General features: G+C 55.7%; 1 protein-coding gene across 1 annotated transcript in view; it reads left to right on the plus strand.

The window, feature by feature from the left end:
- Window positions 1-13,510, plus strand: part of PGBD5 (piggyBac transposable element derived 5) — an 82,757-nt gene that overhangs the window by 45,486 nt on the left and 23,761 nt on the right. The window contains exon 2 of the mRNA XM_045537032.1: window positions 11,390-11,817. Coding sequence (XP_045392988.1) covers window positions 11,390-11,817 — 428 coding nt within the window. The remainder of the gene's footprint in view (window positions 1-11,389; window positions 11,818-13,510) is intronic.

Below are 13,510 nucleotides of genomic sequence, written 5' to 3' on the forward strand. Positions count from 1 at the left end.
TTCCTCCTTGGGTAAATGGGGGTGAATGGCAGTACAGATCTCACAGGGTTGTCATCAAGCAATACGTGAATCGCGTTATTTTTAAAGCAGACAGAGCATGTGCCTATGCATAAATACATACTCTGTGTTGTGCTTGTTAAATAAAATCAATAACATGTTTATATTTATTGATAAATAAATAGAGTGTTTCCCTTGGCAACACCTCTGGAGCTGGGCTCTGGAAGTGTGACCTTGACAGGGGACCGGGAGGTAGAGTCCCTGCAGCACCGGCCTCCCCGGGCCTCGCCGCCTCTGGGGAGTGAGGGCTGGTGCTGCCTGGAGGTTCCTGCCCCATCTTGGCAGAGGCTTCATGTGAACACAAACCGTCTCTCCTGCCCCCTGCCAGCTCCGTCCCCGCCCTTGGCCCTCTGGTCTCCTTTCTCCGTCATCCCGCCAGCCCTCCAGCCCTCCTGGGAAGATGGGGCCAGGCCTGTGCTGTGGCCGCTACCTGCCCCCGGGCAGAGCCCGCTGAGGCGCTGTGTTTCCTTCCTCATCCTGGCTTCTGTGTCTCCCTCCCAGCTACCTTTTTCTTATCTCTTGCTTTTCTCTCATCCTGCTTTCTCTTGCCCACTGGGGGTGGGCGGTAAGCCGGGAATTACAGGGATATGATTAGTGTCCTGGAAGAAGGCAGCCCCCCCCCCCCCCGCCTTCATTTTTTCTTGGACTAGCTGTGCCGAGACAGGGCCAGCACCGTCCGTCCGTGGGATGCCGTCGGCACTCCAGGGTTTGGAAATGTGGATGAGGACCCCGCCAGAGACCATGCCCACGGCCCTCCCTACTGTCTCTGCCCCTGGCCATCGTGTGACTCCCTCCCCACCTTCCCTGCCCCCCTTCCCCGCCCCAGCACACACACACACTCAGGAAGCACCGAGGGTGCGATGTGGAGACAGCCAGGCCTGGGGCAGCGAGGCTGGGCTGTGTGACTGGCCCACGACGGGCGTGTCTGTGAAAGGGGTGACAACGGCGGAGTGTGTGTTTGAGGGTCGCACTGTCAGGCAGAGCCAGCTGCCCAGGCCCAGGGCGTGGAGGGGCAAGCGGAGAACACGCCGTCCCCCCCTGTGCCGTCTCGTGGGCATGGATTTCACTGATGTCGTTTTCACCGTTGTCTTAACAACCATCATGTCAGCGTATAACCTTGGTATTGCTGCCAAAGGGCTGCTGCTTTTTTTTCCTTTTCTTTTTTTTTCCCTGAGATATTCTTGCTCTGTCACCCAGGCTGGCATGATGATAGCTCACTGCAACCTTGAACTCCTGGGTCAGGCGATCCTCCTGCCTCAGCCTCTCAGGTAGCTGGGACTATAGACGCTCACCACCATGCCCGGCTAATTTTTTCCATTTTTAAATTTTTTGTAGAGGCAGGGTCTTGCTGTGTTGCTCAGGCTGGTCTCAAACTCCTGGCCTCTAGTGATCCTCCCACCTCAGCCTCCCAGAGTGCTGGGATTACAGGTGTGAGCTGCTGCTTGAGCAGCAGTTTTCGGGTCTTTCCTTCCACGCCCATCTGGGTGCACCTTGTGGTGGATTCTTTACCTTTTCACTGGGTTGCAGAGGGCCAGACCCTCTCCTCTGGGGCCCTGCAGGGCCTTCTGGCTTCTCCAGAGACTCTCTCCGTCTCCCTGGCCTGTGGCCAGGGGCTTCCAGGGGTAAAAATGGGCCGTTGTCACTTCCTTGCGGTTTGCTTCTTTGGGCTCCCAATAGTATTTTTCAGGTGCTAAGACTTTTGAAACAAAAAAGGGTTACAAAAATGGTAGCACATTTTTTATGTCTCACCCATTCTGGGCATCCCTGGACTATATGTTTAAGCTCATTTGTGCATAAAGGTATAAATCCAGGGTCTCGGGGGTCGTGACGCCTGGGCTCGTGCACACACACATGTGCCCCACACCTCCTCTGTGCGTCCTGCCCCTGCCCCGGGCTGCTCAGAAGGGCCCCTCGCCCCAGACCTGGCCCAGGCGCTGTGGGCTCTGTCGCTTCGTCTTTTTCCTTCCTCCCTCGTGGTTCTCCAGGGAGCACCTCTGTGCGTTTGGCCTGCTGTGTGCTGCGGGGACCAGCGAGGAGCCTGTTAGGTGCCTTGGGAACAAGACGGACACAAATCCCTGCCCCTGTGGACCTCGCACACACTCTTTTAACTTCTGCCTGGGGATTCACCATAAATGCCTGAATCCCTGCTGACTTCCTCTAAAAAATTACCCAAGGTTTGGTGTTTGCGGTATGGCAGCCAGACTCCCCGGTCCGCCCTGCGGGGCCCCACGCCCTTCCCGGTTGCTTTCCAGGGAGGAGCCGTCTCCCTTGAGCAGCTCACATTTCTTTCTAAGAATCAGTTCAGTCATGAAAAAAAATTCCCAGCTCATGTATATTTAAGTAGTCAGCGTCTCCCCAGAGCCTGTTCTCCGTCCTCTGCCTTCTCGCAGCCCCGTCTGCGGGCTCAGGGCTTCAGAGTGCGCCTGGCTCAGAAGCAACCGCAAAGCTGGAAAGACCGGCCGTCTGGGGAGTCTGTCCCTGGTGTGCGATATGCGGGTGGCACGGGGAGGACACAGCCGGCTCCTTCACTTCCCAGCGTGCGTGACCTTGAGCAAGTCCCCTGCCCTTGGCGCACCTGCAGTGTGGCCGCCCGGCGGTCTGGGCTCGCCCTTGAGTGCTCGCTGCAGCGACTGAGACAAAGACCCCCCACGAGATAGGCCGCGGTGTTTCTCCTCCCCCACACCTGGAATGTTCTTAAACCTACACGACTGCACGTCCTCACTGCTCAGACTCTCCCGCGTGGCTGGCGACACGGTCCGTTTCTCTGTTGCCTTTTCTGTGGGGAGGAGTGGGGTGGTCCTCAGGGTGGGGGCGTGTGCCGTGGTACATGGTGTGGCAAGGTGGGGACGTCAGTGACCCCAGCTGAGGTCCGTGAACAAGAGGAGGGAGGCCTGGGGAGGCCTGAGGAAGACACAGCGTCCGGGTGGGTGGGAAACTGAGGCTGACCGGATTCGACTGTGGTTGAGGAGCCACAGAGGGTGTAGCTGGAGCAACAAGGGGGAAGGAGAAGCTCCGAAGTCACGGAGGAAGTCAGTGAACCGCCTGGGGACCCATCCGAACCGGCGGGTGCGTGTGCGGTGGGGCCTCTCTGCACGCCACCCCCGTCGGTCGGGCCCCAGACGAATCATGAGCTGTGGCAACTCAACTGCTGTGTCACGACAGCCGTGTGCCAGCCGGCTCCCGGAGGCAGGGCCGGAGCTGTGAGCAGGGATCAGCAGGCGCTGCCGCGGGTGCGCAGAGGCCGTGGACTGGGTGTTACCGGAAATCAGGCTCCGTGCAAGACAGCTCGCAGATTCCCACACCTGCCCCGTGAAGGTGACACCGTTGCCATCCTCACTGCACCAGCAGGTGACCGAGGCTCAGAGAGGCTGAGTAACTCCCTCGTGAACCGTGGGCCCGGAGCCTCGTCCAGTGCTCAGCTTTGCTGGACAGCAGCTGTTTCAGGATAGTGATGTGAGCCTTTTGTGTGACAGTTTACTGTCCTCAAAGTGCTCACACCATCGTCTTACGTAGTTAGTCTTGGGAGATAAATAAGACGAGGCAGGTAGGTGAGTGACCAGTGAAAAAACAGACCCAGAGAACATGCAGCTTCTCAGAGGTCCAAGCAGTGAAAGAACCAGGAGCAGAGCCCGGATGCCGCCGTCCCCAGCTGCAGGTGACCCCAGCTCCGTCTTCATGTCTCTCTCGCACTGTGTGGTGGCTCCGGACTGCGGTCTGGGTGGCAGTGCCCCAGCGGATGGGCCTGGCCAAGGTTCCAGTCCATGGCCTCGGGCACAGGCGGAGTGGGTGAGCTTGGTCAGGAGGAGATGGATGAACTTCCTCGTGGGCAGCAGGGACTGAAGACAGCCGTGGCACACTGAGGCGTAGCAGGACTCACAAACTGTCACGCAGTGGCCCTGTCACCTGGCCTTTTCGGCTGTTGCTGCTGAGGGAATCGAGTCACAGTGGGGCTGTGCCTTTCATTCATTTAACTGACGTTTGAGGATTTGCTGTGTAGACATCCCCGGGTGAGGCACCATGTGTACAGCCCTTTCTGTGCTGCTGTTTACATGGAAACCCAGATGTGGTTGGAGGGTAAAATGTTCTGTGCAGTCTGTGCACACATGCATGACCCCTTCTCTGTCCACTGGCAAGGTCCAGAGGATCATTTGCCCACACGACGTAGAATGTCGGGTGCTGCTACTCCAGACAGAGGTGGTGCCCCCAGCATGAGCCGGTGCAGGTGGTGGGGCTTTGATTGCAGGGCCCTCGGGGCAGGCGTGTGGCAGGGCAGGCGTGGGGCGGGGCAGGCGTGGGGCGGCACAGTCCTCACCTCGAGGGCACTCTGCCAGCTGCTACGTTTCAGCTACTCCACCCCTAACTCGGTGCCCTCAGGGACGGTCAGGGCCACCTCTGCCCAGCAGAGCACTCGGGGAGAGATTTCCAAGCAGGTCATCGGTGGGAGGCAGGCACTGGACCGTCACACGGAAGTGAAATCTTACGTTTTGGGTGAGAACATCTCTCTCCGATACTGCGTATCTGTGCCGTGTGCAGTGCGTGGTTTTGAGGGTGAGCCGTCTTTCAGTGTCTGATACCGTGGGCTTCGGGGGCATGTCGCCCTTCTCTGTACATCAGCTCTTTGTCACATGACCTCTGGTCAAGGTTGTGGATTTAATGTCTGTATCAGCCAATTGATTGGCTTCTTTCTAGTTTGTAGAGACGACATGTAACTCTTCTATAGTCCATATTTCCTGTGAGCGGCTTCAGTTCAGATGCCTGTTCTAAAATCGTTTCCTTTTTATTGCCAACCTCTTTGCCAACCACCATGCTGCCTTTGCATGAGGAGTACTTTGCACATGTGCCCGCGCGCGCGCGCGCGCACACACACACACACACACACACAGTTTACGTCTTTTTATAATAATCAGCCCTGCAGCTAATACGTTTATGTAACTGAAGCTGTACTTGGGTTTTTCTGGCACGGTGCCTGCGTGTTTCGTAAGGACTCTAGAGAACGGTCAGTAGCTTCGTGTGGCCTGTTGGAAGATACCATTTAGGGGCTTCACGTTAACTTGGACGTATGTTTGGTACATGGGTAAGCAGTGCAGAAAGGGGGAGGCTTTCAGCTTTGCAGCTGCCCAGTGGGGGGTGTGAGAGCTCTCGCCTGGCTGCCCAGAGGAGGGGCTGCCCAGCCCCAGGGGTGTCAGAGGGCAGCCAGGACCCACACCGAGGGCTCCTACCCCTGTGGGAACAGCCCTGGTCCAGCTGAGAATCGAGTTAGTTGCTGGTCGCTTAGTTGTAAACAAAGAGGTTAAACAAGGAAGGCATCTTCGCAACACTTCCTGGCCAAGTGGCTGGACCAGGCAGTGGGACCTGGACCCCAGGTGTCTACCAGATAGATGACAGGCTCGTCCTGCACATCAGCCACATGAGGGAAGGAAAAAGGATGCCAGAGAAATGGTGATGAGTTTAGCCGAAGACAAGGACCAGCTGCAGCTGGCACTGAGAACAATGGGATTGGATATTTTCTGTAATTACCCTTTTACAGAATGTAATTTTCAACTTCTCAAAAGAGAGGAATATTTTTGTGGTGATGCAGGATATTTTGGTTATATTTTTGTACTTGTTTGATTTAGCCTGGAGATATAAATGATTCCATTCTTTTAAACCTTTCATTTAAAATATTGGCCAGGCGCATTGGCTCTCGCCAGTAATCCCAGCACTTTGGGAAGCTGAGGCGGGAAGATCGCTTGAGGTGCCGGGAGTTCAAGACCAGCCTGGGCAACATAGCAAGACCCCATCTTTAAAAAAAGGAACAAGTATTAGTCAGGCGTGATGGCATGTGCTGCAGGAGGATCGCTTGAGCCCAGGAGTTCAAGGCTACAGTGAGCTATGATCGTGCCACTGCACTCCAGCCTGGGCAACAGAACGAGACTCTGTCTCTAAAAAATAAAATAAAATATTAATTGATTGATCCTCATCTGTATCACAAAACTGCTGACAACTTGTACCAAAAAGTACTAGTGTATGCAGAATGCCATTCTCCTCCCCCTAACAGAAGTGCCTGAGTCTCTAAAAAGTCACAGTTAGAAAGCACACAAAGCCACCCTTTCCTTCTTGACGAGGTGACGGTGGGGACCATGCGGCCAGGCTAGCAGAGTGGACCCTTGTGGGCCCTGTCTCCACTGCGTTTCCCAGCCACCCACTCAGCCCTGTGCACGGGCGTTCCCGGCTGACCTACCCTGTCCCCAGGCATTGACACAGGGACTGTTGCCACAGAGGCCTGACCCTCCCACTGGACTCAGAAAAGATGCCCCTCCTCCCCTGCCTCATTCTGCATCCGTCAGTCAACAGGTGTAAGCGCTGAGCAGGCCGGGCTGAGGCTGAGAGGGCACAGACAACACAGCAGCCTTGACCCCACTTCAGTTGGGGTCAGAGGGCGGCAGCAGAGACAGACCAGAAACCAGCGTGAATAGCTGATAAAACAACCACGAACTGGGATCCGAGCAAGGAGGACACCAGGTGGGGCCGAGGTGGAGAGAGCCGGCCTGGGGGTCTGCCAGGTGGACCGCTGGTCCGGAGAGCCTTGAGGGGGCGATGCTCAATGAAGCCGGAGCCCCCTGGGGGGCTTCCTTCCTTCCAGAAGGAGCCCGCCACAGCCCAGCCTGACATAGCTCCCCTGCACAAGCTGGAGGGAGAGTGGCCCAGGGTGGGTCTGGGGGTGGGGGCAGGGCAGGCCACACAGCACCTGCGCACGTCCTAGGGACTGTGGCCTTTGCTTTAAGTGCCGTGGGAGTCGTGGCGGTGTTTTAAACAGGACTGTTGTCCTTGCTGCTGTGAATTGTTTGTTGGGGGCTGGTCAGTGGGGACACCCTTGGGGGAGGCTGTTTGTCATCCAGGCCAGAGGGTGGGTGGTGGCCTGATTTTGAGGGGGAGGTGGCAGGGCACACGGATGGGCTGGGTGTGGGTCGGGGGAAGAAGAACAATTCACAGGTGGCCCACGGGGAGGACCAATGGAGGGGGGAGCACAAACTGGGGACAGTGGGGAGCCTGGAGTTCCACTCTAGACATGTTTAGTGTAGGTATCAACCTTTTTCCTTTCCTGGTACAATGGAAGTGAGACTGATGGATGAGGCCACTGTGGATGAGGTGACTGGCCCACCTTGTCCTACCTGCCACGCCCTCCTACAGGGAAGCCCAGCACAGTGCATGGAGGGGCAGGAGACCCCAGAGGACGTTGCTGTGGTCACCCCCTTAGTCAGGTTCCTGCCAGGTCTCACCTGAGTTGAGGGACAGCCACCAGATCCTTCCCGGACTCCATGTGCGGCCGAGCAGCTCTGCTGAAGTAGCACGAGTGTGGTAGCTCTGCTCAGGGTCCTTCACTGGCTCCTCATGACCTTGGACAAGCCCAAGCCTTGTGACAGTGTCCAGACCCCAAGCCCCACTGATGCCTCCAGCCCCTCTGCCTCTCTCTTCCCTCCCCACATCCTTCTTCTCTCCTCTCCCCCGACCTTTGCACAGTTGCACTAACCTCAGGTGTTCTCTCTGGCCACAGGGCCTTTGCACAAGATGTTCTCACTGTCTGAAATACCCTGTAACTCCCCAACAGGGCTGATGACATTTGCCCAGGCCCATCTCAGACGGCCCCTCCAGGGAGCCTCCCAGATCCTGCATCCCCTGAGGTCTGGACACGGTTCCCTCTTGTGGGCATAGCTCTCCTCCAAGTCTGAGTGCTTACCTGCTGCCTGCTCCTCTCACCACATGGCCAACTCCTGGGGAGAGAATGTGTCTCGTCTCAATCTCTTCTGTTTTCAGGGTCAGTATGGGGCTCAGACGTCCACTGGATACGTGGCTTCCCTCACTGCCCCTGTGTTGCCATCCCCTATCTAAACGGAGCGTCTGCCTTTCTGGTCGTCGCTGAGGAGAGGGGCCGGTTTCCTCTCTTGGGGGTGGGGAGAAAGGGGAGTCCCTTTGGGGGACTGGGCATCCCTGAGCCAGTGACTGCTGCCCTGGGTCTGAGGGACCAGGTGGGTGGCGGTGGCCTGGTGGGGAGGGAAGGGGAGGATGGTGTGCATTTTGCCGGCATCGCACCGTCAGCACGTGGAACCCGCCACCGCAGCCCAGGCTCCGGGACTTACCCCGCGGCACCTCCTCCAGGTCCCCCCACCTCCCTGCCCCCAGTTCCGTCTGCCTTTGGGGTGTTTGTGTTTTGCCACATGGCTCCCTTCCCCTTCAGGGTTATGCTGGCTGGGCACTGTCATCCGGCTTTACCCACGTGACACCTGAGCGTCGCAGAGCTGGGGGGAGGAGGGGGAAGACCACCATGTGACTGCAGCCGTGTGTGTGTGTGTGTGTGTGTGTGTGTGTGTGTGTGTGTGTGTGTGTGTGTACGTGCACTGTGTGCAGGAGAGCCACGTCCCTGTGGTCCAGATGGCACAGGAGGGGATGCTACTACTGACGCAGCAGGTGCACTAGGATTGGCCCTGGGCCAAGGGGCAAAGGTCGCCCCAGTGGTAAGCCATTCAGAGCAGATGACCTCGGGCTGCGTCCTTCTGCCTCTGAGCTCCTGTTTGCTCACCTGCCGAATGGGGCGAGGCCTCAGGGGGATGCTGTGAGGATTCCGTGAGAAACGTCAGGGAAAGCTCCCCATAGACGGATCCAACGCCCTGGCTGGGGGTCCTGCCACGTTAGTACATGGACACAGTAGTCACTTGTCAGTAGGGATTGAGTCTTTCCAACAGCCCTGCCTGCCTTCCCTCCCTTCACAGTGAGTGGCCTGTAAAAACACAGCCACTAAATGAGGCCGTGGGGGACGCTTGTCAATCAGGATCAAACAGATGCGGGGCAGCCGGCTACTCCCCGGTTTCTGCATGAAGCAGTTGCCAGGCCGGCTAGGCTTTGCTGTGGGGATTTATTTCGAAATGGCCTGGGAGGCAAAATTACTTTAACCATAACTCTAGGAAGAGAAACTTCCATTCTGCTTAGTCAGCACGATGAGGCCATCACAACGCTGGTCTTCGTCTGAGCACCGTCCCTGAACCGTGTGTGGCTCCGCCCACCGAAGGCTGCAAGGCCTTGCTGAAATGAAACCATTCTCAGTAAGAGCTTCAAGCTCCTCCTGCGCACTCGGGGCCCCTCGGTCGTCCTGGCCTCGTTGTCATGCCAGCCGGGGCCACTTGCTCCTCCAAGACCAGTTTGGTGCCCAAAAAGTGGTTAGTGAAAGTGAATGTGGTGATCACTTTGCTTTCCAGGCTTCTGTTTCTTGTACAAAACGGGAACAATTTGAGTGTGGCTTGGAGAGCCCTGGGCCTGCCTGTCAGCGGATCTCTGTTGATAATATGTTGGTGGAAGTTACTGAGCCGTAGGAACCTCCCTGAGGGCCGGACGCCATGCCGGGTGTATTACTTGTGTTACTTCCTTTATTTACTTTGCGTGACAACCTGTCAGAGTAGGTGTTTCTGTGCCTATTTTGCAAGAACACTAGAGCTAGGAGAGATGAAGAAATTTATCTAAGGTTGTGCAGTTAGCTAGAAATAAATTTAGGGTGTCAGCTCTCCGAATCCATCAGTCTGACTCTAAAACTTGGGCTGTCTTGTGTACATTATCTGTCTTAGTTTTGCTGTAGAAAATTTGTTTTTCAGAAACTGTCTTAAGACAGTAGTAAAAGAAGGATGGGGGAGTGGTAATTCAATGTGAAGAACGTGTACAGCTTTTACCAGAAATTGCTATATGGAGGCAGCGGAAGCAAATCTCATCTCCTATAAATCTGTACGTACTGTCAGCCTGCCTTAAGTTACTGCGTGGGATTGCAGGCCTCAGCTCTTTAAAATATATTAATGCACACACAGTCCTGTCATGCATCACTTAATGACTGGGATATGATCTGAGAAATTCGTTGTTTGGAACTTTCGTCTCTGTGTGAACATCAGAGAGTGCACTCAGACAAGCCTAGATGGCGTGGCCTGCGGCACTCCTAGGCTACATGGGCTGGGCAGTTGTGCCCAGGCTGCAAACCTGCACAGCGTGTCACTGTGCCGAATACCACGGCAGTTGCAATAGGTGGTGCTTGTGTATCTAGACATGGAAAGTGCACCGTAAAGATACCGTGTTACGATCTTATGAGACCACCGTCGTACATGTGGTCCATTGTTGACTGAAACATCATCATGTAGTGTGTGAATGTGTGTGTATGTTTTTTCCCACAGGGCTGCATTAGTTATAAATGGCGAGGTTTTATCCCATTGGTGAAATGATCTCAACAAGCCCTTCAGATTTATTGGCTAATGAGTTTAAAGTTACCACATAGGGAATGCTTAATAAAAATCTCTCTCTATCCTGCGTGGAGTTTTCAGGCTCCAAGTGGTGAAAGCACTTTATTTACAGTGAACTTACAAGAAAATGAAAGCCAGGAAGCCATAGCTAAACCCCATGTAAAATTTCCATGTGTCTTGGCATCTCCTCCCCCCCCATGTGTCCTTTTCTCTCCCGATCGGTATTTACCGAGTGTGCTGACTCGTGAGGACGTGCGCCCTGCCCGTGTGGGGGACACAGGTGCAGCAGGGGGTGACTGGGCAGGGCCTCTGCCGGGGGTGGCGTGCTGGAACCTTCCGTTCAAAACACAGTATTTATATATATTCATGTATTTGTTTATATGTTTATGTACTTACGTGTAATATCTATGTTTATTTTTACATATGTAGTGTGTACATGTGTGCATGTATGTACGTGTGCATATACAGGTAGCTGTAGACACGCTTTCTTCCCCCCTGGACGGAGATGTGCCCCAGCCTGGCAGGCGGTGCTCCTAATTTATGTGTCTAGACACGTATATTTTATTTTTAACATTATACATTGATACGTATTTACATAGGTTATATATTTCTAAAAATACACATTTGTGTGTGCACATTGCATTTCTAGCTGTGTCTTTGCTTGTGCCCTGTGTGCGTGAGACACCCAGAGGGACAGACCGTGCCACACCGGCTCTCGGGAGCAGGGACTCCCCAGGGATGTGCTGTTCCTGCATTCCATGAGGACCCACCGAGCGTTGCCCTCTGACCTGGCGTGGAGACCCAGGCTGCGCCTTGCACGCGGGTGTCGGGGCGTTGGTGCCCTTTGTGTTTGGGAGGGGACGCGCTCCCGCACCGGGAGAGGGCAGAGCCGGCTGCAGAAGCCCAGGGGACCCGTGGCAGCAAGCGGCTGCAGTGCCTTGAAGGGTGGAGGGGAGGCCGTGGCGCTGGATGCAGCGGGAGCCCCGGGCAAGGGCCGGGAGTGGCGAAATGCGGCTGTTCCCCTGTGGATTCGGGAGGTGGTGGTCGTTGTCCGAAGAGCTCTGCCTGTCTTTGGGTTCCAGGTCCGACCCGAAAGATGCCCCCCAGCGCCAGCGCCGTGGACTTCTTCCAGCTCTTTGTCCCCGACAACGTCCTCAAGAACATGGTGGTGCAGACAAACATGTACGCCAAGAAGTTCCAGGAGCGGTTTGGGAGCGACGGGGCCTGGGCGGAGGTGACGCTGGCAGAGATGAAGGCCTTCCTGGGCTACATGATCTCCACCAGCATCTCCCACTGCGAGTCCGTGCTCAGCATCTGGAGCAGCGGCTTCTACAGCAACCAGAGCCTGGCGCTCGTCATGAGCCAGGCCCGCTTCGAGAAGATCCTCAAGTACTTCCACGTCGTGGCCTTCCGCTCCAGCCAGTCCACGCACGGGCTCTACAAGGTCCAGCCCTTCCTCGACGCCCTGCAGCACAGCTTCGACTCCTCCTTCAGGCCTTCGCAAACCCAGGTGAGGCCAGCTGCAGGGTCGGGGCTCAGCAGGGTGCCCTGGGGCTCACTCCCGTGGGTCACCGTGGCTGGTGGCAGGATGCTGGGGCGTCCTTTCCTGCCCTGCCTGTCCTCTGAAGTGACTTTGTGGTCACCTGCACTATTCTTCCATTCTGTGAACCCATAAAATCCGAATTACATTGGAGGGTAACGGTAGCAAAAGCTCCATCCCACAGACAAGTCAGAATTCAGTCCCGTTGCTCTGAGATACAGTTTCCCTCCTCCTCTCCCCATCCTTCCTCTCCTTTAGTTACACTTTCTTTCCAAATTAGGTTTTGCTCAGGCTGGTGTTCAGTTTCTTACTGTGTTTTCTGAGTACGTTCTCACCTGTTGCTGGCGAATACGGGCGAGAAGCCTCCTGGGAGGTGGGGGTGGGGGGTGAGCTGGGATTTAAACGTTCTCAGGTGATTGGATCTATCGGGGGTTACTCATGTGCCCCTGGCCACCCGGGGGCGGAGCCTTTGCAGGAGGGTTTGGAAGACCCCAAACTTCACGGTCAGGGTCCCTAACATCTTCCCCAGCGTCCCTGGCTGTTCTCAGCTCCCTCCGGCCGGTGCCTGCAGCAGCTGCACCACCTGCAGTCACACCGTGGTGAGACAGAATTCCAGAACCCTCCTCAGAATTGCTCTGCTGGTCTAGCAAACTGAGGAGCTGGCTACTTTCTAGAGATTTCTCTAACCAAAACCAGGAAGATCTTAGCCACTTTAGCCCAGTTTCCCTTGACTGTTCTATGTGGACAGAGATGCTAACGTTGCTTTTATTTGTGTAAAGACCCATCATTCCATCTCTTCATCTTGTGCTTTTCCTGTAAGCACCTTCTAAGTACAACTGCAGTTCTTTCCGAGGTTCCCTCCTGCGTCCTGTCCCCAAGTCTAGATGGTGCCTCTTCCCCACATGGCTGCAAACCGCAGGGTTTTTGTGGAGGCAGAGATCGCCTGTCTCAGGTCTGTGGGAGCCTTGAAACCAGGTCTGAATAGTTCTCCCTGCTGTTCCGTGCACCTGCCGGGCTCGTTATGACTTCCAGGTGTCTGCAGCACGCTTTCTGGCCTAGGATGCTTTTCCTCTTCTCTCTGCTGTGCAGGTTTACCCGGGCCCTGGGGCCCAGTGTGAGGCCCGCATTCCCCTGTGCTTTGAATCCCCCACTGTTCACACAGGGCAGCCACACACCCTCGTGTCTCCTCTAGCCGGGTGTCGCTCGCCTTCCTGACAAGAGGCAGAGCCTATTGGGGCCAGGAGCCCTGCCTTGTAACAGGCCCTGTGGTACCAAGGACAAGCCTGGGCACATTATTTTTTGTTTCACTGAATGCTTGGTTGAAAATGATCCAAATCAGAGGCATGTTGGCTGGACACAAGGGAAAAAACCACATTCTGACCATCCTTGGGGTCACATGTTTGAAGAGCTGCCGCAGAAGACTCTAGGCTCGCTGTGCCTCAGTGTCTCTCAAGAATCAAACAACCAGCTACTTGGATGGTTGCCATTCAACAGCCTCGAGATCGGGCTGCTGAAGCCCCTTCCAGCTCCAAGCCGAGGCAGGCCTCACCCGCATTGTGCTCATGTCTGTCGCATGTCTCCTGTATGTGCCGAGCCCGTGCTGTTTGTGTGTCCTGGAACACGGGGTCGGGGCTTGGAGAAGAGTGGTCTGAGACGTGGCTCA

Source organism: Lemur catta, chromosome 25 (genome assembly GCF_020740605.2).
Source record: "Lemur catta isolate mLemCat1 chromosome 25, mLemCat1.pri, whole genome shotgun sequence".
NCBI lineage: Eukaryota > Metazoa > Chordata > Mammalia > Primates > Lemuridae > Lemur > Lemur catta.